The following is a 24,503-nucleotide window of genomic DNA, read 5'->3' on the forward strand; positions in this document are numbered from 1 at the left end:
CAAACACAACACTTACTAAAACAAACCCCTTTATATTCAGATTTAATTGACATACCAACACATACTTGCAAAGCACAAACTTCACTTATTATCTTGATATTAATAATTGATAATAAATTTTTCAATTTCCAGTTTGCTTTCATACAGTTATAACAAAGCCTAGAAAGGAACTTAGGAGCAATAAAATAAAGTACTTCTTAGTATACCTTTTATAAAAGAATAGCCCTTTACATCTTGGGAAAGGCGTAACATCTTTCTCTTCTGGAACTTGGATGATACAGGAACAAACAAGTCATAAATACATTCATTATAAATCTCAAAGAAAGAAACCCATAGAGAAAATTTTATATTATCCATATTCAAGCTAGCTTGTGTACAATCTTTCATGGATTCTTCAAAATCTGAGATATTCAAAGAGTTTGTTAAACTTCCTGCAAAAAAATAAAAAAGGATAATCACAAAATTAAGCAACTGACTAAAAAAATGAGACAACAGAACAGACTGAGTCTCCTACACTTGAAAAACTAAGTATCCTTAAATCTTTTGACATGCAATGTTAAATATTTTGGACCAAAGCAGATGTAAATAATATTTGTATTAACCAAAGTTTGGCTTCCTCTTATCTTTTCTTTTGGAAAATATACTAATGAACTAAACTGAAATTAAATGTACAATAAAAGACAAAAAAAATAGCACCTTCTTTGGATTTAACATGTAAGTTACAACCAGTGAAACCGTTATGTTATATTAAATTCAAATAAAACTTTATAGTAAATGGCATTTTATATAGTTATATACCATTTCCCAAGTATTGTTATGTCATTGAAGGAATTAAATTGCAAGTTTTTCTAAAACCTAAAAGCTTTTCAAATGCCTTTCATAGAATAAACATTTTAAAAGTGAAAAAGGAAATCTTACCATAAATAGTATCACAACTGTCATTTTGCATTACAATCTAAAAAAGAAAAGATTCATTTTAGAAGTTAAAAACCATTTTTAATTAAGATTAAAGAACTAGTATATTAATTACCTATTCAAATAAATCAACAACCAAATCACATCCTTTCATCTACTCAATTCAATGATGTCTATTATTTTCCTTGTTTATAATAATACATTCTCACAAAGGAAATCTGGCAAACTACAGAAGAGTATTAAAAAGAACATCATCACATATAATCCCAGCCACTCAAGGCAATTACTATTACTATTTCCATATGCCCTCATCAATTTCTTTTCTCCACAGTTATTACACTCTAAGCTTTTTCTCTCATTAAAATTTCTTTGTAACCATTTGGTGGGCGCATATCTGAATAAATGTGAATGATTTGACACCACCCTTTCTCTAAAAGCAATGAAAAAAATGTCCTCAAGGGAGAAAAAAATAATAATATAAATATAAATATAAATATATTGTCTTAATATATTATTTTTCTTCTGCATGCTAATCATTTTCTTAGGACACATATGTAAATCTCACTCTTAATAGTATGGACAAATTGCTTTCTAAAAAAACACTTTACAATCAATATATGAAAGTATCTCATTTTTTTTTACATTTTAAATTTCACAGGCAAAATCATGTTTTGTTCTAAATAAATAACTGGAAGAAATTTTTTTCATTATTAATAACTAATTTTCACTATGAATTATCTATGGAATTACCTACCAATCTCCATAATTTGTTAAAATACTATTTTACTTTCCCAGAACAAAATCATGAACTCTGAACTCCACTATTCAATAATTTTTACTACCTTGAAACCTTGATTTATAAATGTCTTTTTTTAAAGATTTTATTTAACTATTTTTAGAGAGGGGGAGGGAGGGAAAAAGAGAAGGAGAGAAACATCCTCTTGTGTGCTGCTCCACCAAGGACCCAGCCCACAACCCAGGCTTGTGCCCTGACTGGGAATCGAACCAGCAACCCTTTGGTTCACAGGCCAATGCTCAATCCACTGAGTCATACGAACCAGGGCTATAGTTTTTAATAATCTTGAATAAGATAAATTTCTCAAAACATTACAAAATCCAGAAGAGGAAACATAGACCAAAAAAAAAGAAAGGGGGAGGTAAAAACATAACCTAGTAGATAAGAGACACATGAATGTATTAAGGTAGTAAGAGACTTAAAATGCATTATATAAAGGAGCAAGTTATAGAACATATATATAGTAAAATTACAATTTTTATTTAAAAGACTATATTCTAAAGATATATGCAAATATGACTGTATTTGTGTATGCATATATACATACATATATAGAGAAATCCCTGTTAAAGATTTTATAATAAACATACAGAACACTTTCCAATCTGTTAATGATAGCTTTTTTCTTCAGAAATGGAATTATAAGAAATTTTCAAATTTTATTTTTCATATTCCCTTGTCTAGTTTTGTGGATACTTTTACAATTAAAAGAGAATTTTTAAAAACAATGACATAGTAAGACTCACCATAATTAAATTACCCAAGATTAAAGATAAGGAGAGAATCTTAAAAGCAGCAAGAGAAAAGGAGACAGTTACCTACAAAGGAGTTCCCCTAAGACTATCAGCTGACTTCTCAAAAGAAAACTTGCAGCAAGAAGGGGCTGAAAAGAAATATTCAAAGTCATGAAAGGCAAGGCCCTACATCCAAGATTACTCTATCCAGCAAAGTTATCCTTTAGAATGGAAGGGCAGATAAAGTGCTTCCCAGATAAGGTCAAATTAAAGGAGTTCATCATCACCAAGCCCTTAGTATATGAAATGTTAAAGGGATGTATCTAAGAAAAAAAAGATCAAAACTATGTAAATAAAATGACAACAAACTTATAACTATCAACAACTGAACCTAAAAAACAAAAACAAAAACAAACTAAGCAAACAAGTAGAACAGGAACAGAATCACAGAAGTGGAGATCACATGCAGGGTTATCAACAGGAAGGGGGAGGGGAGAATGGGGAGAAAGGTAGAGGGAATAAGAAGCATAATTGGTAGGTACAAAACAGAGAGGGGGAGGTTAAGAATAGTATAGGAAATTGAGAAGGCAAACAACTTACATGTATGATTCATGACATGAACTAAGAGGGGTAATGGTGGGGGGAGGGGGGTCGCAGGGCGGAGGGGGAGACAAGGGGAGAAAAAATAGGACAACTTAATAGCATAATCAATAAAATATACTTTTAAAAAATCATTACATAATAAGTACAATGCTGCTTCTACAACAACCAAAAAAGTTTCAAAACCATTTATACTTGTTTTGTTTAAACATTTCCGTTGATGTCATCAAACAAGCTTTTAACACTTTCTCAAAAAGACAACCACCACCACCAGAAGCATTCCAATACAGGCTGAAACAAACAAAGGAGTTTATAAAAGGTCATGATTTATATGTATTTTACATACTGAAATACTTCCTTACCTCTTTAACTTGCCGAAGCAATGCACTTTTGCTGGCAATTTCCTCCTTCTCTTGGTCTGGTGATAACCGTATATATTCTCTGGATCTATGTGGCTTAAGGTTCATTTTTGTATATAGTCTGCCCTGAAGACTATCAAATAATACATTCAAAGTTCGAGGCAGAATGCCAATATTTTCTTCTGTGCCTGCAAAAAGAATTTTTGTTTTACACTCCCTCAGAGTTGAGAAATCAAAACATCCCTGGACTCCCAAGACCCCTTTTATACCACCATATGCAGGAATAAAGAGCTATGTAAAAGAGCTAGGACAAAAGTGAGATAAGTTGAATTACTCAGCGATAACTTTGGTCTTCACTGTATAATAGATAGTTTATCAACTATTATTCTGATGCAAAACCTGACATTTTACATTCATATCCAGCCACAGATTTGCAATCACCCATAACTGCAAAGTGCAAAAGTAAAATTTAATAAAGTATTTCCCTGGTTATCCATGCTTAATTCACTGTGTCACATTAAGTGTTTTTCTGAATTTTTCAGATTCACAAAGGAATTGAATCTATCTGAATTAAAAGCCATTAGCAGTCTATACTGAATTATGCTATTACTATTAAAAATGGAGCAAATGGACTACATAATGGAAACTACGTGCCAGTATTATATGAGCAAATATTACTGCTTCACTTTTCCTTCCCAGCAAAAATAAAACAATTTACCTTGAAATGTATATGTTTTTCCTGAATTGGTTAGCCCATAAGTAAAAATCAGCCGACTCTGTCCTTTCAGAAAGTCTTTTACTGGCTGCATAATGCAATCCTGGAAGAATTCCTTCTGTGTAGTTTCTGGACCAAAAACCTAAGTAAGAATTTTTAAAACAAATCTTTTTTAGGAAATTCAAGTTAATATTCACAATGAGTTCTACCCTATCTCTCATGCTTAAAAAATTTAATGATTTTATAAGATTCATTCTTAAAATAGGCGTTACATGCCCAACTCCCCCAAACACACTTGACACTTTACCTACTCTCATCACGTTTTCAAGAAATCTGACCCAGCTAAACAAGTTTTCATCTTTCTGAAAAAAAAAATTTCTCTTAAGAAAAGATTATAAGAGCTAAACTGTGATTTATTCACTTCAAATATATATTTGCAGACCTGAAATTTGAGTCCTACCCTTTATGAAAAAGTACGATTGCCTAATGTCTAAGTTCCATAAGCACAAGATGTATACAGTTAATTACACACAATTATGTAGTGGTACAGCCTAAGACAAGTCTCTTTTCCTTAAAAGAAAAATCTTCAGTTTCACATGGGTACTTACCTTAGAAAAACTAAATTTCTGTACGATCAGCCCAGAGCTTTTCTCACTTAACCGAGCAAGTGTACTTTGAGGATCTTTCAGCACGACCGTCTGTGAGTCCAACATAGACACACAGCCCTAGAACAAATAAATAGAAATAATCCCAAAATAAATAAATACAAACAATTATATTTTGTCCATTTAATGAAGGTATAATGTTAAAAACCAATTAAAGTCAACACAAACCTCAGGCTCACGTTCTTTTTCTGAGTGTGTAAATGGTCTTATTCGAAGACAAACCTGGAGATAATCTTTAGATTCCAAACTGTTTGCCTAAAAATGAAGAACAAAATAATTATATTTATAAAATACAAATGTGGCCTTTCAGAGATCATCCTTCATTAATGTGGCTGATAATTAGATAACAATATAAGATTATATAGAATCTCTAAGCAAACAGTGATTCTTCTGTTTTTAACCATTTTACATGTATACAGAAAAACTTTTTAAAGAAAATGACAAAATGTTCTCTACCTTCTATATTTTATACTTGAAGTTTACAATAAGCCTTTTTTCCATAAAATCCTAACTTTTCTAACTACTAATAACAGGGCTCCAAGTCACTAAAACATAGAACTCTAGAATATATCACAAGGAACCAGAACAGTCTATCAACCCACATGTCTACTCCATCATACATTTAGGTGTGATGAGAGGGAGGGATTACGAGGAGGTACCAGGAAACTTTCTTTCCTCCCTTGCTCCCTCCCTCCCGTCTTCTTTTTTTCTTTCACCTATGTTTCCTATACTCCCATTTTTCCCTTCCATGTTATTTATGAATTGGGTTAGTCCATGTCTCTAAAGGATTGTAATTAACAATCTAAAAGGTAATAAACAGAATATATATGGACTGAGTCAAAAAGTTCACAAAGACACAAAGCAAACATTATAGTGGTAGTTGGTATAGTAGTGAAAGGGCTTTTACTTCTTAAACACTACTGAATTATTTTAATGTTTCAAAATCTGGATCATTTTTTTAAACTAAGGCCTGCAATTCCTAGGGGCATAGTGGAGTACTTTACATTTTTGAGACAATAACAATAATACCTCCATGAACTATTAGCTCAAAGTATTTCAGTTTCAATATTAGATCACATTATTTATCTTGATGTCGTATCTCTGTGAAGCTAGATTTTTCAGTGGTTGCCGTGATAAAAAAACATGTACAATCCCAAAACAATGAGGCACAGGAATGTCTACTCCAATTCCAAAGCCTAAGAAATTGTGCAGTGCCCAGAAGGCATACATATCCCATTAGTAAGTAATGTTGTAATTGAAGAATAAAGTTAAATACTTTTTTTTACTTGTCAATTTTTTTTTCAAATGACTACTAGACTAGGTTATAAATAGTTAGGTTATTTGGGCCTATTGCTTGGAAAGCAACTGTTATGTACTTAAGGCACCATGAAAAAATTACTAAGATAAGAAGCGGGAAAGCTAAAAAAAATTATTTTCTTCCCACCATCTAAGTTCTTCTAGCTGGGTTAAAAATCAAATTAACAGAGTCACATTGACAGAAGAGAGTATCCAAAGTTTATTATACAGATGTACATTTGAAGTCCATAAGAACATGAAAACCCCAAAGAGGCACTGGGTAGTTCAAGCTTACATGCCATTATGAAAAAAAAAAGGGGGGGGGCAGAGGTTTTGAAGGGGAAAGAGGCAAAAGAGTGTAACAGACGCAAACAAATTCCTGCCAGGTAACCCAGAAACAATGGGGGAGTGGGCAATCTAGCTAACAGGCCCCTCCCTACTTGGATCCTTCCTATCTACCATATTTAATTCAAATTAGTCTAAGGTAAAAGTTCTTGAGGGGAATATGCTAAGATTCCCTTCCTGAAGCAGGCCTTTCCATCCAAATTACCTAGGCAGAAAAGGGGGAGGGTCAAAGATTCTTTCTGAATCATATGTTTAATAACCAACTTAAGGCCCTGGGAGGATAGCTCAGTTGATGGGACAATCCTCCTGATAGGCCAAGGTTGCAGATTCAGTCTCTGGTCAGGGCACATACAAGAAGCAAGCAGTGAGTGCACAAATGGGGTAGAACAACAAATTGATGTCTTTCTGTCTGTCTGTCTCTCTCTCAAACCAATAAATTTAAAAAACCTTAAAATCAATATCCCAAAAGGCTCATCTTGAGATGGCAAAACTTTGGTCCCCTTCAAGAGGCTGCCTTAAACCCACAGTTTGGAAAGCTCTGCTCTAGTCCTACCTGTCTGCAAGGGTATGTGCACTACACACATTTCCACTCAATCATGATAACTAACGTAATACTTTTCTTGTACTCACCTCAGTGCTGGAAGCAACTAAGGAAAATTCACGAGAGAGATCAAGCTTAATGCTGTCAAAATTGATTTCTGAAGGCCTTGCAACTGGATCGGCACTAAAAACATATGAAGGTCTAGGCATCCCATCTTGATTTAAAGTAGATTCCATTCTGCAAGAATAACAGCAACTTCTTTAGACATCCTTAATAAATTAGCATTTAAGACTATGGAGGTTAGTCCTGGTTGGTGTGGCTCAGTGGATTAAGCACAGGCTTGTGAACTGAAAGGTTGCCAGTTTGCTTCCTGGTCAGGGCACATGCCTGGGTTGCAGACCAAGTCTCCAGTGAGGGGCATTCAAGAGGCAACCAATCAATATTTCTCTCACATATGGATGATTCTCTCCTCCTTCCCCCTTCTCTCTAAAAATAAGTAAATCAAATTTTAATAAAAGGCTATGGACTTTAAAAAGTCTGAGTCCAGCCCAATACTTCCCACATATAGATTTCCAGAGAAGAAAACATGAGACTGCTTCATCTATAACAGGGGTCCCAAACACCTGGGCCACTGGGCCACACAGCAGGAGGTGAGCAGCAGGTGAGCAAAGCTTCATCTGTATCTATAGCTGCTCCCCATCGCCTGACCTCCACCCTTCTGTCAGATCAACAGTGGCATTAGATTCTCACAGGAGTGTGAACCCTACTGTCCGACTGTGAACTGTGCATGCGAGGGATCTAGGTTGCACACTCCTTGTAAGAATCTAATATCTGAGGATCTGAGGTGGAACTGAAGCAGTGATGCTACCACTGCAACAGGTGATGCACATTCTCCAAACCCGCTTTGTGTAGCACGTGGTGAACAACTATCCAAACCTTCGAAACTGCTTCGCCACATGGAGACCTAGTACACTGCATTAAAAGACAAGCCTTTGGAGTCTTTTCAAAAGAAAAAAATGTGAACACGAAAAACAGAATCAATTATTGAAGGCCACCACTTAATCAAATGTGTCTGCACTGAGAGCATCATTCCTAGTGGCTAACCACATTGCTAAAGCTAAGAAGCCCTTTACTACTGGTGAAGAGTTGATCCTGCCCGCTGCTAAGGACATTTCCCTGAACTCTTAGGAGGCTGCAGTTCAAAAGGCGGCATGTGTTCCTCTTTCGGCTAGCACCATGTGACTAGTCAAACTGATGGAATAGCAGAGGCTATTGAGGCACAATTGTTAGAGGATTAATGAGTTACTGTGGTATGTAATCTGGGTTGATGAGTCTACTGATATTGTAGAGTCTACTCCACAACAGAACTATAATAGACTCATCTATTGATGAGTCTACTGGAGTCCACTGACGACAAGGCAACAAGGCTTGTTTCTGTGCAATATTTACAGGAGGACGTGCATGAGGACCTGTTATGTACACTCTGGTTGCTGACCAACACCCCAGCTGCAGAACTATTCAAGTCTCTGAATGATTACATATCAGGAAAACTGAGCTGGTCAGTTTACGTCAGTACATGCATGGACGGAGCGGCTGCCGTGACTGGACGGCTTTCTGGTTTCACTACTCGGGTCAAAGAGGTCGCTTCTGAATGTGAGCCTACGCACTGTGTCATCCATAGAGAAATGCTGGCTAGCAGAAAAATGTCACCTGAACTTAACAACGTTTTGGAGGATGTGATTAAAATCATCAACCACATTAAATTACGTGCCCTTAACTCACGTGTGTTTGCACAGCTCTGTGAGGAGATGGACCCAGAGCACACACGTCTTCTCTTATACACAGAAGTGAGGTGGCTTTCCGAAGGCAGCTCACTGGCCTGAGTTTTTGGGTTACGAGAGCCACTCCAGAGATTTCTTTTAGAAAAACAGTCACCACTGGCAGCACATTTCAGTGACACAGGATGCATCACAAAACTTGCTTACTGAGATGACATACTCAACCTGGTCAAGGAACTCAATCTGTCACTTCAGGGGAGAATGACAACTGTGTTCAAGTCGGTAGATAAAGTGGCTGCATTCAAAGCCAAACTGGAATTATGTGGGTGATGAGTGAACACTGGGATTTTTGACATGTTTCTAACATTAGCAGAGATTTTGAAGGAGACTGAGCCAGGGCCTTCTTTCTCCCAGCTGGTGTGTGAGCACCTATCTCAGCTTTCAGAAGAGTTTGAGCACTGCTTCCCAACCACAAAAGACCCCGAACTGGGAAGGAATGGATCCGTGGCCCATTTGCGAATAAGCCAGGTGAATCGACTTTGTGGTAGAAGAGGATCAACTGCTTGAGATCACAGATGATGGTGGCCTTAAAAATATGTTTGAGGCAACTTCAAATCTCCGTATGTTCTGGATTAAAAGTCAGGGAAGAATATCCCGAGATTGCCACAAAGCACGAAAAGCCTGCTTCCATTTCCAACATCCTATCTTTGTGAGGCAGGGTTTTCTGCAGTGACAGCAACCAAAATGAAATTACAGAGTAGACTGGACATAAGTAACACACTTCAGGTGTCACTGTCTCCCATCACCAGATGGGACCATTTATCTAGTTGCAGGAAAACCAGCTCAGGGCTCCCACTGACTCTGTATCATGGTAAGGTACATAATTATTTCACTATATATTACAATGTAATAATAATAGAAATAAGGTGCACAATAAATGTAATGCATTTGAATCATCCCCAAACCAATCCCCATCCCCATCCCCACCCCCACCCCCACTGGTCCATGGAAAAATTGTATTCCACGAAACTGGTCCCTGGTACCAAAAAGGTTGAAGACTGCTGATCTGTAATGTGATGACCCATAAAAAAAACAAAAGGCCAAATTACTTACAGATTCTGAATCAAATACAACTGGACACAGCCGACCACTATTATTCATATGATCCAACCTATGGATAAATTCATCAGAAGAAATTTCATAAGTAAAGGTAATCCATAAAGAAAGACAATATAAGGCATTTATATTTCTGCCTAAAATCCTCTCAGAAATCATTAGTAAACGAATGGATCAAAAAACTATGGTACATTTACACAATGGAATACTATGCAGCAGAAAGAAAGGAGCTCCTACCCTTTGCAACAGCATGGATGGAACTGCAGAGCATTATGCTAAGTGAAAGAAGCCAGACGGTGAGGGACAAATACTATATGATCTCACCTTTAACTGGAACCTAATCAACAAAACGAACATGAAAGCAAAATATAACCAAAGACACTGAAATTGAAAACAGACTAACAGTGACCAGAGGGGAGAGGGCAGGGGACTCTAGGGAAAAAGGGTGAAGGGTTTGCAGGAACAACTATAAAGGACACATGGACAAAAACAAGAGGGGTGGAAACAGGGGAGGGAGGTGGGGAAGGCTGGGATGGTGGGAAGGGGTGTAGGGAAAAGGCAGAAAACTGTACTTGAACAACAATAAAAAAATGTTTAAAAAAAAAGAAAAATCAAACAGTAAAGGTGGAATAAGTTATAACCTTGCGTTATTGTAGTTATTTAGCGTCTTCAGAAGAATATTATGTACAGACTTTGCAACATAACTTAGTTACCTAGACAATTATTTTTGATTGAATTCTTCCAAATGATGCAAGTGAAAAGGGAAACAAAGTATGTGGACATATTCAAAACAGATCTTAAGTCTTAAAAAGTAAAGGTCAATACGGAATGCAGCAGTAAACTATTAGAACTAAATGAAACATCAAGTCACTAAACTTAAATTTAGGAGTAACCTTAACTAAAAAAATATTAACTTTCAAACATTTACTGAGACTCTACCAGGTACCTAATACTAGGGAGAAAGAGAGCTCCCTGTTTATTGCTAATAGCATGAAGTGTGCAGAACAGCGACTCCCACACTATGGGTCCAGGCTCAGGAAAGCAGTATGGGCACCCACAGGTGTTATATAAATGAGCCAAATATGGTCCCTGTACACTGGACCTACGTTGTTTTCTTCTCCACAGCATACCAGGAACATTAATTCAAAAACCTACTGAAGTGGGAAACTCAAATTTTTACATATCCATTTGCTTTTAATATAGCTCAAATAATCTTATTTTTAGCCATTTAGAGCCTAACTCTTTGCACATCCCATGAAACTACACGCAACATCCGCTAGCCACAGATCTGGAGACCCAAGCCGCCGTTGCCCTTTGCAGTTCTGACCCAGGAACTCCACGACGTGCTGCGGAGCAACGCCACCGAGATACCTAAGTCCCCGCTCTGATTCTCCTCTCCCTGCCCCCAGGTCCTTGCCCTCCTTCTAGGTGGTAGCCCTTCTCTCTAGTCTCTGGAAGGCTTCACACTGGGAGGGACTTCTCTTGCATGCTAAGTGCTCCCCCAATAAAGCTCCTTGCATGCTCCTGCCACTTTGTGGTCATACCTTTTTCCTTCATAAGCCCTGAAACCCCAAAACTCAATATAAGGTTTTCATTTTTTTGATTTTTCTAAATTGCAAAAAGACTAAGGATATTACACATTTACTTTCAACAAGGCCCAGTAAACTACAGGCTCAACAAGTTTAAACAACAGGCTCATACAATTAAACAAGTTTAATGTCTTTATTTTTTTCTTTTTATTGTATAATCAATGATGTTGTGGAAATAGTAGAATCACTTAAGTATAGTTTGATAGAGTATTTCAAATATGCAATTTATGGGTGAAAATTAAGAAAAGTGTATGTGATAGAGTAAAAAAATAACCTCTGATTCAGAACATAGGGGAAATGCTTGCAAAAACATTGGCTTGACATTTCATAACTCAGATTTCAAGAAATGCTCGGGAAACTGGAAGGTAAGCTTCATTCTTTGTCTTCAATTAATTATATTCTCCCCCCAAAAATGTATTCATAAATCTTTTATAAAATCCCTGAATAAAAAGAATGTCTATCTCCTTTAAAAAGTAAGGTTATAGTAGATTGTACTTCTTTATATGCTCAGTTTTCAATGAATAAATTGTCTCTTAACAATTATAAAACTGTTGAAACATACTGTCATTCCCTGTACTTTTAGTTAACTTTCACTTACGAGTATGTGGCCTCTGCAACGAGACTACAAATTTCTTGATGTCAAGAACCTTGTTTTATACTACTCTGTATCCCCTACAACAAATTCAGAGATGTAGAAGTAATGAAAACTCCCTGTCTAGTGACTTAAATAATGATAATAAAATCCTCTATACCAAAAAGAAAAAAAATGGCCCTACTCTTTTAGTGATATCTTTAGCAACAATAGAGTTCAAGACCTCATTTCTCATTTCAGAAGGCTGTTGCCACGACCGAAAAACTGAATTTTTATCTTTGCTCCAGGAGATTCCATGGTTAGAGATTAGCGAAAAATTTAAGAATCTGCTACTGAATGATGTTTCTGAATGTCACTAACAAAATACAGCCTCAAAAACAAGTCTTCGTAACTCCTGATGAGTCCTCTATATTGTATGATTTTGCACCTTGAAGTTTTGGGCCTTGGACATCTAATAAAATATATACACGGTTACACTGCTTCTGGGTAAACATGCTATCTTGTTTTAAAAACAAAAACAAACTTGAATTTGATCACCTTAAGCAAGGACTAATTAAAGCCATGAACTGTGTTGACCTTCAGCACAGAATATTCGAGTTGTGCCAGGCAGGATCACTGAAGCAGAAGGTGGAACAACATGGGGAAAACCTTCTAACCAGGCGGATGACAGACAACACTTACTGCACTAGACACACACACCCCCTTCCGCTGGACATTGCAAAGCCCAAGAAGGACAAGCCCCAGGCACAGGCAGCAGCTTTAAATAAATGCACAGAGGCCCACAACAGGGCTCCCCGCAAAAAAAGGCTATGTCGCCTGCCAAGCAACGTGTTCATCTCGGGAATTCAGGAAGATAGCTTTAGCAATAGAGGTCTTTGCCAAAACAACAATAACAGCAACAATAAAAATATTAATTATTGCAAACACTTAAAGCCTACTTACTACATACTGGCACTGTTTCTAACAACTTTGCATAGTATCACTATCTCCACAAGAAACCTAAGAGTAGGTACTATTATTATTATCCCCACTTCACAAATAAGGAAACAGGCCTGCAAAAATTAAATACGTTGTCTCGCGTCCCTCAGGTAAACAGCAGTGGAGACGAAATTTAAGCCCTAGCCCAAAGAACGCGGCTCAACCCTCCAACGCGCACCAGGTAGAGGCCTCCGTCGCTCTGCAACCCGTTCCGGGAGCATCCTCAGGGGCGTTACAGCCTCTTTGGAGGGGACTCACACGGTCAGAGCCGCTTCCCCGCCTCAGGCTGGTGTGTGCGCAGCCACCACCTCCTTCCTCCCACCTCCACCTGGGCCACCTCCTCACCTGCAAATATAGCCCAGGCCTGCCCAACCTGCAAGTAGCACCCCAAGTTTTCAATTTCAAATTCAAACAATGGCGGCCAGGGCACCGCGCTGAACGCTGGGAGTGGGCGGAGCTTCCGGAAGGACGCTGCGAGCGCCGCAGGCTCGCGCGGTCGGCTCTCCACCGGCTCCAGGAAGACGGTTTCAAACGCCGGGCGACCAATAGGCGGAGGGGCTGGTGGGGCCGCGAGTGCGGGGGGTCGGAGCTTCCGGCGAGGCTGGGTACGCCCCGCGGCGTACGACGTTGCCTAGTGACTGCTCAGCGTACTATCCTCGGATAGCAGACCGGCAGTACAGACGTAGCGAAGGCCGGGTGGTGCGGTGCTGCCACCAGACTTAGCCCTGCGACTCCCCCAAGGACCGGTGGAGGAATGGCGAGCTAGTCAGTGCCCAGCCTTCTCTCTGGGGATCAGAACGGGCTCCGCGTCCGGAGAATTGCTTAGAACGTGCGCTGTCCGCACCCCGAGAGTCACTTTTCTCGGTGCCCAACCATCTACAGCGGCCCTACTGTACAAAATAAATTTTTCCCAGAATAGATTTTTTATAAGCATTTCTTTACTTTTCCTTTCTGAAAATATAAAGTAGCCACCGCTGCAAGGTGCTGAACTGTGACAATCCAAATTCCATACATAGTCAAGGTCTTTGCAGTGCCCCAAATTTAAGTGCCAGTCCCTCCTTCTCTGCTTCTCTTAAAATGATCCTCCTCTTTTGAGTGTGGTGCTGTTACATCCATATTACCAGCATATATTACTTAGGCCGTCTCTCCCTGCTGTACTTCATTTTAAAGGAAAATAACTGCTAACGTTAACTGAACATTTATTTTACCTTGTGCCAGTCGTGGTGCTAAGCTTATAAAATGGATTGCCTTAACTGATCCTGAGAACAACCTTTTGATGCAGGTACTATTATTATCCCCATTTTATAGATTTAGGGGGAACTGAGTTCCCATGGTTAAGTAACTTGCTCAAAGGAATGTGCCTTTGAGCAAATTACTGGTGGAACTGAGATTTAAACTCAGCTGAGTGACTTCAAGACCCTTTTCCATGTGGCCTTATTTCCAACTATTTTTCTTGGTTAGTAGCACTTGTAGAACAAGTAGTTTGATGAGCTTACTGTCTCCCTTTCCTTATCATTCTGTATTCATATCTCCCATAATCTCCTCTTCCCCTCACTAACTCCCTGCTGTCTCTTCATTCAGCTTCCCTTCTTTCCCCACAAAATAATTATATTTGAGGTGAGCCAGTTTGGATTACAAACTGGCTCAGGAAGAGGATGCAGGGCCAGGGGTAAAAATGAGCAAAAGAAAGTAGCTGTAAAAGGGAAGAAAGCGGGAAAGTTTTAAGACTTTTCCTACTCAGGCTGGAACTAAAGTCTTTAGGGGGCTCTGGGTCAAAGTCTCCGCTGCTCCTTCAGACAAGTCTGCCCTTAAATCCATGCTTCCTATCATCATACCTCATATACTGCCTTTATTGCTTTTATTAGCTGTTAACTGATTTCCAGATCTTGAACCCTCGAGGTACTACATTTATTTACTGTTTGACACACATTAGTGAAAACTTTCTATGTGCTGAACACTAGGCTAGGAGTTAGAGAAACAGTGGAGGTGAGTGAGAAAAGCAGACAGCCTTTAAGGAGCTTGCATTCTAATGGGAGAGGCAATCAAGTTAAAAAATACAAATAATTGAAAGTACAACTGTACTAAGTGGCTTGAAGGAAATGTTCTTAGAGTTGTAAGACTATTATGTCACAGGGAACCTGAGTAAATAATGTTTGATCTGGATCTCCAAGGGACATTAGGATTTAACTGGTTTGTTTTGTTTTGTTTTGTTTTTAAAGAGAGGAGGAGTAAGCATTCCAGGCCTAGGGGACATAATACCTGGGGGGAGAATAAATAAAAAATTCAATGGATTCTCTGCCTTATTCTAGCTCCCAGAAACATTCCAGAGTTGAATGTAATATCCACACAGTTAAATGTTTCAGCCTTGAAACGCTTTATTTGTCTTCTAGGTTAGCAAAAAGTCATTCTCTCCTCATTTACGCCTAACCTCATTGGCTACCCTTCTTAGTCTCCTTTTCTTTAAAAAAAAATTTCATTTATTTATTTTCAGAGGGGAAGGGAGGGAGACAGAGAGGGAGAGAAACACCATCGTGTGGTTGCCTCTTGCATGCACCCTACTGGGGACCTGGCCCACAACCCAGGCCTGTGCCCCCACTGGGACCTGAATCAAGAACCCCTTACTTCACAGGCCAGCACTCAATCCACCGAGCCACACCAGCCAGGTCTCTTAGTCCCTTTCTCTATCTCTTCTGCCTAAACTCTAAATTATGGTAGTCCTCAGAGCTTGGTTCTGAGTCCTCCTTTTTCTCTTCTCTACAGTCTCCCATTGGCAACATCATCAACTCCCATGTATGTAAATATCTTTATACTGGTGACGCCCTAAATTCTTTATTCTCCCCAGATGCTTCCTCTGAGCTCCAACCGGAGGCAAATATCTAAGTGTCCACCTAACATCTCCACTTGGGTGTATACCATGCATCTCTAACTTCATATACTCAATACTGATTTTTCATTCCAAAACTCAAATCCTCTTCTCCCTAATCTCCATCTCAGTAAATGACACCACCAGGAATCTACCCAGTTACTCAAGACAAAAGAATAATCTTTTTTTTCTAAATTTATTTTCAGAGAGAGGGACGGGGAAGGAGAAAGATAAAGAGAGAAACATCACTGTGTAAGAGAAACATGAATCGGTTGCCTTTCACACAACCCCAACCAGGGACTGGATTGCACCCCCGGCATGTGCCTAGACTGGGAATCAAACCAGCAACCTTTTGCTTTGCAAGAGGGTGCCCAACCAACTGAGCCATACTGGTCAGGCCCACCCTAATCTAGTTCATAAATGAATGTATGTGTTGTACTTTGTCATTATAAGTAAAATAAATACTCTTTTCTCTTTTCATTGCCCAGACCATACCATACCCTCCCAGTTCGTCTCCTGAATCAGACCCTGCTCCCCTCCAGACCATTCTTTGTAGAGTGACCAAACTAACCTCAAAATTGAAATGATCGTGTCACTCCCTGGCTTACAACCCTTTAATAACTTTTTAGAATAAAATTGTATGTTTTACCTTCTTAGAGAAAATTTCCTGACTGCTTCATTTCAAGTGGGCTCCTTTTTTATTTACCAGCTGAACTCCTATTTCATACATATTACCACTAGCAGTTATCCCATTTTTCTGGTGATGTTATCATTGTCATTCCCCCACCTGCTAAAATGTGAGTTCTATGAGTACAAGAACTGTTTCACTTGGTCATTGATGCATCCTCAATGACTCCTCAAGTACATGGAGATCAAAAACTGTTTGTTGAATAATGAATGAAGGCTGATGTGTCTGGGAGGTTGTGGGAAAGGGGTTTCCAGGGAGAGACCATTAGGAGTAATGACTGGGAGTGAGTTGGGAAGGATGGGCCAAAGCAAGATCCTACAAGGTTTAGCTAAGTTACTGACTTGAGTCCTTATTCTAGGAGAAATGAGAAACCACTCAACTGTTTTAAGCATTAGCACAGAACAATCCAGTTTACTTCTGTGTTTTCAAAAGGTTAATCTGGAGCAGAGCATAGAGGCAATCAGGGAGGATGCTCTTGAACCAGTTAAGAAGCTGTTGTAGCCATCCTAGTAAGAGAGGATGATAATGTGGACTTGGGAGATGGCAGAGCAGATGCAGAAAATTGGATGGAGGTATTTTTTCTACATTTTTTTATTTCAACACCAGCCACTGAGTTGTCCTTTAGAAAAATAGAGTCAACTTGATTGGAAGATGCTCAAGATTTACTTCCCATTCAAAATAACTTCATCTCTGCCCTTGAAGTGAGCATAAGATGAAAAGATTAAGTTACCTCAAGCTGATCTCCCGTCCTGGTCACAGTGTCTACCTGTAGCAATAGCTAACTTTGTATGTGCCGGATACTATTCTGAGGGGATACTATCCCCTCTTTATTTATACACTATAAATGTGTATAATAAAAATTATACACATTTAATTCTAACAGTAACCCTATGAGGTATTTTGTTACTATCCCCATTTAACAGAAGAGGAAACTGAGGAGTGGAGCAATTCAGGAATAGTAAAGGTATCTACTACATAGAGGTAACAAGCAGTTAAAATCCGGTTATATTTGTAAAATACTTGTAAAAGTATCTAGCACATGTTAAATAATAACTTCTTAAATGTGTATAAAAAATAAAGAGGGGAATTGGAATTGAAATCTGGGTAGTCTGGCTGCAGAGTCTGTATGGTTAACCACTGCATTCTAGCGCCTCTCAGCGTATGGATGGACCCGGCACCAGTCGCACCACCTTGGCTGCGCCCGTCTCATCAAAGTGTGGACCCAACAACCCCTGGAATTCTATTAAAAGAAGACTGAGCCCTGACTGGTGTGGCTCAGTTGGTGGGGCATCACCCCGCAAAGAGAAGGGTCACCCATCTGATTCCTGGTCAGGGCACGTGCCCAGTTATGGGTTCCATCCCCTGTTAGGGTTCTTGCAAAAGGCAACCGAAGGATGTTTCTCTCTCACATTTGTGTTTCTCACTCTCTCTTTCTGCCTTTTCCTCTCTCTAGAGATAAATAAATAAAATCTAAAAACAAAAACAGGAAGAAGACTGAGCATGTGGCTCCTGCTGCAAAGCCACCTCCAAAAGCAGAAATAACATAGCTACTTTCTCAATCCAAAAACTGAGTATATAGATTACAAAGGTTTGTGTAACAGGTTTAACAAATATTTATCAAGCACCTACTATGTGCCAGATGTTTCTACCCTTAAGAAGCCTTCAGTCTAGCCCTGGCTGTTGTGACTCAGTGGATTGAGTGCTGGCCTATGAACCAAGAGGTCACTGGTTCAATTCCCAGTTAGGGCACATGCCTGGGGTGCAGGCCTGGTCCCCAGTAGGGGGCATGCAAGAGGCAACCACACATTGATGTTTCTCTCCCTCACCTTCTCCCTCCCTTCCCCTCTCTCTAAAAATAAATAAATAAATAAATAAAATATTTTTTTTAAAAAAAGAAAGAAAAGCCTTCAGTCTAAAGTAGCTTTTCTCAATCTGGGATTCCCAGAGAGAATTAACCCCTAATTCCTTAAGGCACCCATAGCATGTAATGTATCAATTTCTCTTTTATGCATCTAGAAAGGTACTAGTTCTTACTATCCTGAGAAAATAGTCACACAAATAATTTTTTATGTCTTATGGTTTATTTGGGAAACCCCACACAGTTACACTTTTAGTTCTCGTTCGCTTGGTAGACCCAGTGTAAGTGGAGTGACTCTCCTGGGCAGCTGCCTTCAACACAATGACTTGGTTCCTTTCATGTAGTAGTCTGCAGAGCGACCTTGTAGAAGGGAAAGAGAGAGCTTGAATAATCATGCAGCGGGGTTTAGTACTGGGCAGGCCTGGAAGTGGTGTCCATTACTGCTGCTCATATTCCCTAGGAACCCCGGAGGTAGCCCTAATCTAACTGCAAGGGAGAATGGGAAATGTGTTTTCTGCACATTGAGGAAAGCATATAGCCCCTCTCTGTCACATAGCTAATAATTAATCAGTCCAGCAACTAGCAAATCCAAGGGCTGTTATTGTGAGATACTAAAAATTAAATAATTCAGAAGATAAAATAAAGTGGAAATTGACTGTAATTGGGATAAATATTACATGATCTGATTTGATAAAATAGGATTTAACTACCTTATTGGATTATGTACAAATAATCTGAGAGAAATCTGATAAAAAGTTTATCTGCAAGTATTAACCAATATCTTTTTTAAAAGTTAGTATTCTTAAAAATCATTCTAGTTACACTAAAAAATAATCAGCATTGCTACCATTACTGTTTGGGCTATTTGCAGGGGCTTCCTTTTTCACCTAATGACAGGTGCTAGAGTGAGGAATTTGTGTTTAAGATTTTATTTATTTATTTTTAGAGAGAGGGGGGAAAGGATGGAGAAAGAGATAGAGAGAAAAATCAATGGGTGAGAGAAACATCAATTGGTTGCCTCTTGCACACCCGCCACCGGGGACTAGGCCCGCCACCGGGGACTAGGCCTGCAATCGAGGCATGTGCCCTGACCTGGAATCCAACCAGTGATCTTTCAGTTTGTGGGATGATGCCCAGCCCACTGAGCCACACCAGTCAGGGCTAGAATTAGTATCTTTAAAATAGCTGAAAAGAATTGCTTCCTTAAAAAGCCTTTTGTGCTGTCTTTGCTTTGCTACTATTGGACTCTCTCAAGAGCACTGCATTTTTTTTTGTAGTAGTCCAAAAGAGAGAGAGGCATGGTCACCCCCACTGCCCTTCTAACTTAATTCAGAATATCCCAACACTGGGCAAAATACCCTGGATCTAAAGAAACACTTTGCCCTTAATGGAAATGTGTGTAAGGAAGACAAGCATTAGGTAGGTTTTTATGTGCTTTGGCTAATTTTTCAAGGGGGCTTCCCCCAAACCAATCATTTGAATTGTTGTTCCTTTTATGGTCAGTAAGGAGATTTTACTCCTTGGGACAATACACGTAGAATATTCCAGATAAGTGAGGGTATACCTTTCTTTTAGTAATGAACTACAGAAATGATCCCTGAAAGTATGGCCTTTATACCTTTCTTTTATAAAGTAAGAGAATGAACTAAAATGAAGGAAAAAGTGGGAATACAAAATGTTTGCTCTAAGCAAAGGAAAGAATATGTTGAGGTAAGGGCGGTGGGGCGGGCAGGCAATAAGCAGGGCTACATAGTCAAATACACAGGTGGATTCCTGGCTCTGTCACTTTAAAGTTTGTGACTTTGGGCAAGGTCAACAGACCTTTCTGAGTCTGATATTTCTTAAGTGCCAGTTTCTCTTAGGTACAGGAGATACCCAATAAATGGTAGCTACTATTACAATGTAAGAGGAGAGTCCAATGTAGAAAAGTAATGAGCGATCTAGGCCCAACCTAACAAATATAATCTCTTCCTCTCCTAAGGGAAAGAATCCTCACTGGATTTTATACGTATCTTGTATGTATTAGCTAGATTTTAAACCCATTTGGAATTACAGGAACTGTGCTTCACTCATTTTTGTAAATCCCTCAGCCCAAAGGATTGCTCCTGTACTAACAGGAGAGGAGAGAGAGACTTCGGACTGAATCAACAGTCTTCAGTCTTTCACAACAGTTCATATTAGATGTTTGATGAAGAGCTAAGCAAATACAGGGATGATGAGAAAAAAGCTGGCTCTCCAAAAAGAATTCATAAAATAGCACATAAAATAGGGCCCAAACCACAGAGCTTAAGTCAATCAAAATTCTAGTGCATTCTCAGTTGAAGGAAATATTCTAGTAGGATTCCCAAAATATATTTTAATTATGAGTCACAGTTGTGATGTACAATTTGCAGAACAGTTAAAAAACAAATAGAAAACCTTCCAAATGAGTGGATATGCAGGGGAAATTTGTGGGAGTGTTTGGGACATATTTGAAATGAGCTGTTTTCTTTCCTGTATTTTTTTTTTGATTGCTCATTGTGGGGCAATATGTGACTAGGCAAATAAGTATCAAACAGACAATTTGGTACAAAAAGGTACATCTATATTCAATGACTATAAATTTAGCATCTCCAACTTCTTCTTGCCAAAACTTCTTCTTCACGTTGTCCAGCATGGAGCTCAGCTACTGACTGTGTCAGTCCAATAGCCAAGGGTGTGAGATTCTTTTGCTAGAAATATTCCAACGCAAATCTGAGGAGACAATACCCTCCCCCAAATTTCTTTGTCCAGTAAAGTAAATTTTACGAGACTTCTCTCCTGGGGACAAACTCTGAAAAGGACTGAACAGGGGAGGGAAGGTAGAGAGACCCCTTCTCTGTGCTCAGGTGTGCAGTTTCTGGGCCAGGAACCCGCTGATATTTCCACTTAGAGTCTGGGTCTTGGGGACGCCTTCTAATGCTATGAGCTTATTTATTTTGTTGTTCCGAGACATTATACATGTGCTATGAAAAAATATTATTCTGAAATGAAAAAAGACTAGTGCTTCACTTTTTTTTTTAACACTATGCTTCTCTCTGCTTAGTCCTCAAACAGATCTTGGTAACAAGGGAATAAATAATTATTGACTTTGACCAGAAATTTTTGGATGTTTGTCAAGGATCTTTGAGCACTAAACTCTGACCTTTGCTAATGAATCTGCCAAAGTTTCTACATTGTGTATGAGACTCTGGGACAGGAATACTTTACATTAAGACCTAGAGTAAACAGCAGAATGATTTATATGTTATTTGGTCTACAGAAAGAGAGAAAAAGATACCACTCATGGTTCACAGAAGAGGCAGGGAGCTCAGGAGGGGGATGTATACAACAGTTGTCTAGATACAATAAAATCTTGCAATTGTCTTCCAGTCCAGCTTACTTGCAATGAGCTCATACTGCTGGCACAAAGTGTTTATGGAACCAATCAGAAAAGACTTCTCTTGTAACTAATGCTTTTTTTAAAAAAAGATTTTATTTATGTACTTCTAGAGGGAAGGGAAGAGAGGAAGGATGAGAGGGAGAGAAACATCCATCAGTTGCCTCTCATAGGTGCCCTGACTGGGAACCGGGGACCAAACCCCACAACCCAGGCACGTGCCCTGACCTGGAATCAAAACAACTATCGCTCTGGGAGTTTGCACCCAACCAACCTAGCCACACCATTCAGGGCCTGATGCTTTCTTGTCTGCATAATGATGCACAGGTACATTGCAAACACCTTTTTGACATCTTAGATAGGGGCTTTTCCCACTCACTGCAAATGTTATCTTGTGTGTGCCTGTGGCATTCACACTACCAGGAAGAGTCAGTCTTCGCTTGTCATCTGCGAAATCTGTTGGTGCCGTTTGTCAGCCATTGTTAAGGTTTTCTAGGAATGTAGCAGCAGTACAGAGCTGTCTCATCAGCATTATAAATTTGTTTAGGGAAAGAAGAGGTTAGAGATGTCTTGGCGAATTTATCAATTTAATTTCAGCCGTTTCAAAATAAGCTTTTTCACCACAAATTTTAAGATACTTGATCCCTCCCTGATTGGTGTGGCTAAGTGAGTTGGCCTCATCCTGCAAACTGAAAGGTCACCTGTTTGATTCCTGATCAGGGAGAGGCAACTGATGTTTCTCTCCCTCTCTTTCTCCCTCCCTCCCCGTCTCTCTAAAAATAAAAAAAATAAAATCTTTAAAAAAAACAAAAAAGATGCTTGGTCCCATGGCTCTTTTAAAATTTTTGGAGCCAGCCTTCTGAATATTCACACTCACCTACCTTCAATGTTCAGTTGTGAGGTGGCACTTCATTATGATTTTAATTCGCATCTTTCTGATGATTACAGATGTTGAGGGGTGCGGGCTGGCTGGAGGCAGGCAACGCGGGAGGTGAGGGGTTGGGGGACATCTGTAATAGTGTCAGCAATATAAAAAAAAAGAATTGTGTACCTGAAACTTATATGTTGTTAGCCTGTTACCCAAATAATTTTTTAAAAATCAAAAATAAATACATAAAAATAAAATAAGTGGCCCTCAAAACAACAATCAAAAAAAAAAAGCAGTGGTGAGCAGAGGATGTGGAGAATATGAAAAATAGATTTCCAATAAATATAACTGGCACAAAAATTAAGAGATTGATCCAAAGTCCCACAGGACTAAGAGGCAGAGCTATGAACACCACCGAAATGGAGCACACATGTGAAGGTCAACCTCCACCTGTTGCAGGGCAGGCGATCCTGGACAGGGGAGAGCGGCAGCTGCACGACCCAGCTGAGAGCGGCCTTGTGACCACGGTGGTGGAGATCACAAGTGGAAGACATCCAGGGACTTGAGTTTGCAATCCAAACCTAGAACTGTCTCACCTCACGGGGAACATTCCATAGTCTTACACTAGGTAAACACAGTGTGTTCCAGGGCAGAATCTAAATTATTCTAATCTTGGAATTTCCACCTGGGTTATGCTTATGCAAACCTGTGCTTGCTGGAAACAGAATGACAATACTATTAAAGAGCCTTTAGCTCTGACTGGCGTGGCTCGGTTGGGCACCAACCCTCAATGCAGAAGGTACCTGGTTCAATTCCTAGTCAGGGCATATGCCTGGGTGCAGGTTTGGTCCCCAATCAGGGTGTGTATGAGAGGCAAACAATTGATGTTTCTCTCCCTCTCTTTCTCCCTCCCTTCCTCTTTTTTTTTTTTAAGAGCATTTAAATGGAACAAACCCAGGCATCTTCTCCAATTGTAATACATGCATTTTGTAAGGAAGAGGTAAAATAAAAATGACTTTTCACATATAGATGTACTTTCAGGGGATTTTTGTATTATATCCTTTTGAACAATAACTTCATATTTCCAGGTGGAAGACTTTTAACTCTGTTTCAGACAACCAAGAATTTCATTTTGTTTTAAATTAATTTACCTGCAATGCTAGTAGGCATTTTTTGTTATTACTCAGAAGTAAAATTTTAAATAGCTAAAGAGTTAAATTGCTGAGAAAACTGACCCATCTCTTAAATTTGGATCTATCTTTATTTATATGTTTACTGTAGTATTTTTATGTTGACCTCAACTGTCAGAGCCTGTTAAAAATAAAAAAGTAGGGATGGGGGAGGGGGCACAAGTCCTCTGAACAGCTTAAATGGGGATTATTACATTTCGGTTTTCTTAAGTGAGAAGTTTGGACCCACTGTGCTTACCGCAGTTCACTTTTCCCTCACTAAACATTTCCGATAATATTGTATGTAGTATGAAAAAATCCAAGGAAATTGAGAGTACAAACAAAAACTCTCTTGCTGACCTACCACCCAAAGAAGACCACTGTTAACCTTTTCATCTCTTTCATTTGGGGGGGGTGTTCGTTTCATACACACGTTTCAAATTTCCACTGTGGTTACTATTGCCCGTTTCTTTTATAGTCAGGGTCGACTTTGCATTCCCTCTTTTCTTTTTTACTTACTATTATAAAATAAGCCTTCCCGCCATTTCACAAAAGGGGTTCTTCAAGGCCCTCTTTAGTGGCTGTCTAGTAGTCCGTCATGTGGCCACATTACAAGTCACCTAACTAGTTCCCTGTGATTG

At 39.1% G+C, this 24,503-nt stretch overlaps 1 protein-coding gene across 6 annotated transcripts in view; it reads right to left on the reverse strand.

Moving 5' to 3' along the window:
• The window catches only part of KIF20B (kinesin family member 20B), a 73,692-nt gene extending 60,273 nt beyond the window's left edge, over positions 1–13,419 (reverse strand). For 2 of the 6 annotated variants that reach the window (XM_045197783.3, XM_045197781.3), the window contains exons 1-9: positions 13,365–13,417; positions 9,858–9,915; positions 7,056–7,203; positions 4,953–5,039; positions 4,728–4,844; positions 4,123–4,261; positions 3,408–3,592; positions 919–955; positions 207–431 (exon numbers count right to left, since the gene is read on the reverse strand). In XM_045197783.3, the coding sequence (XP_045053718.2) occupies positions 207–431; positions 919–955; positions 3,408–3,592; positions 4,123–4,261; positions 4,728–4,844; positions 4,953–5,039; positions 7,056–7,202 (937 nt within the window). In that variant the 5' untranslated portion in view covers position 7,203; positions 9,858–9,915; positions 13,365–13,417. Of the gene's footprint in view, positions 1–206; positions 432–918; positions 956–3,407; positions 3,593–4,122; positions 4,262–4,727; positions 4,845–4,952; positions 5,040–7,055; positions 7,204–9,857; positions 9,916–13,197; positions 13,219–13,364 lie in introns of those variants that run through there. The other 4 variants (XM_045197785.3, XM_024563415.4, XM_045197782.3 and 1 more) reach the window with 3 other exon arrangements.
• Between the last annotated feature and the right edge of the window lie 11,084 nt (positions 13,420–24,503).

Source organism: Desmodus rotundus, chromosome 4 (genome assembly GCF_022682495.2).
Source record: "Desmodus rotundus isolate HL8 chromosome 4, HLdesRot8A.1, whole genome shotgun sequence".
NCBI lineage: Eukaryota > Metazoa > Chordata > Mammalia > Chiroptera > Phyllostomidae > Desmodus > Desmodus rotundus.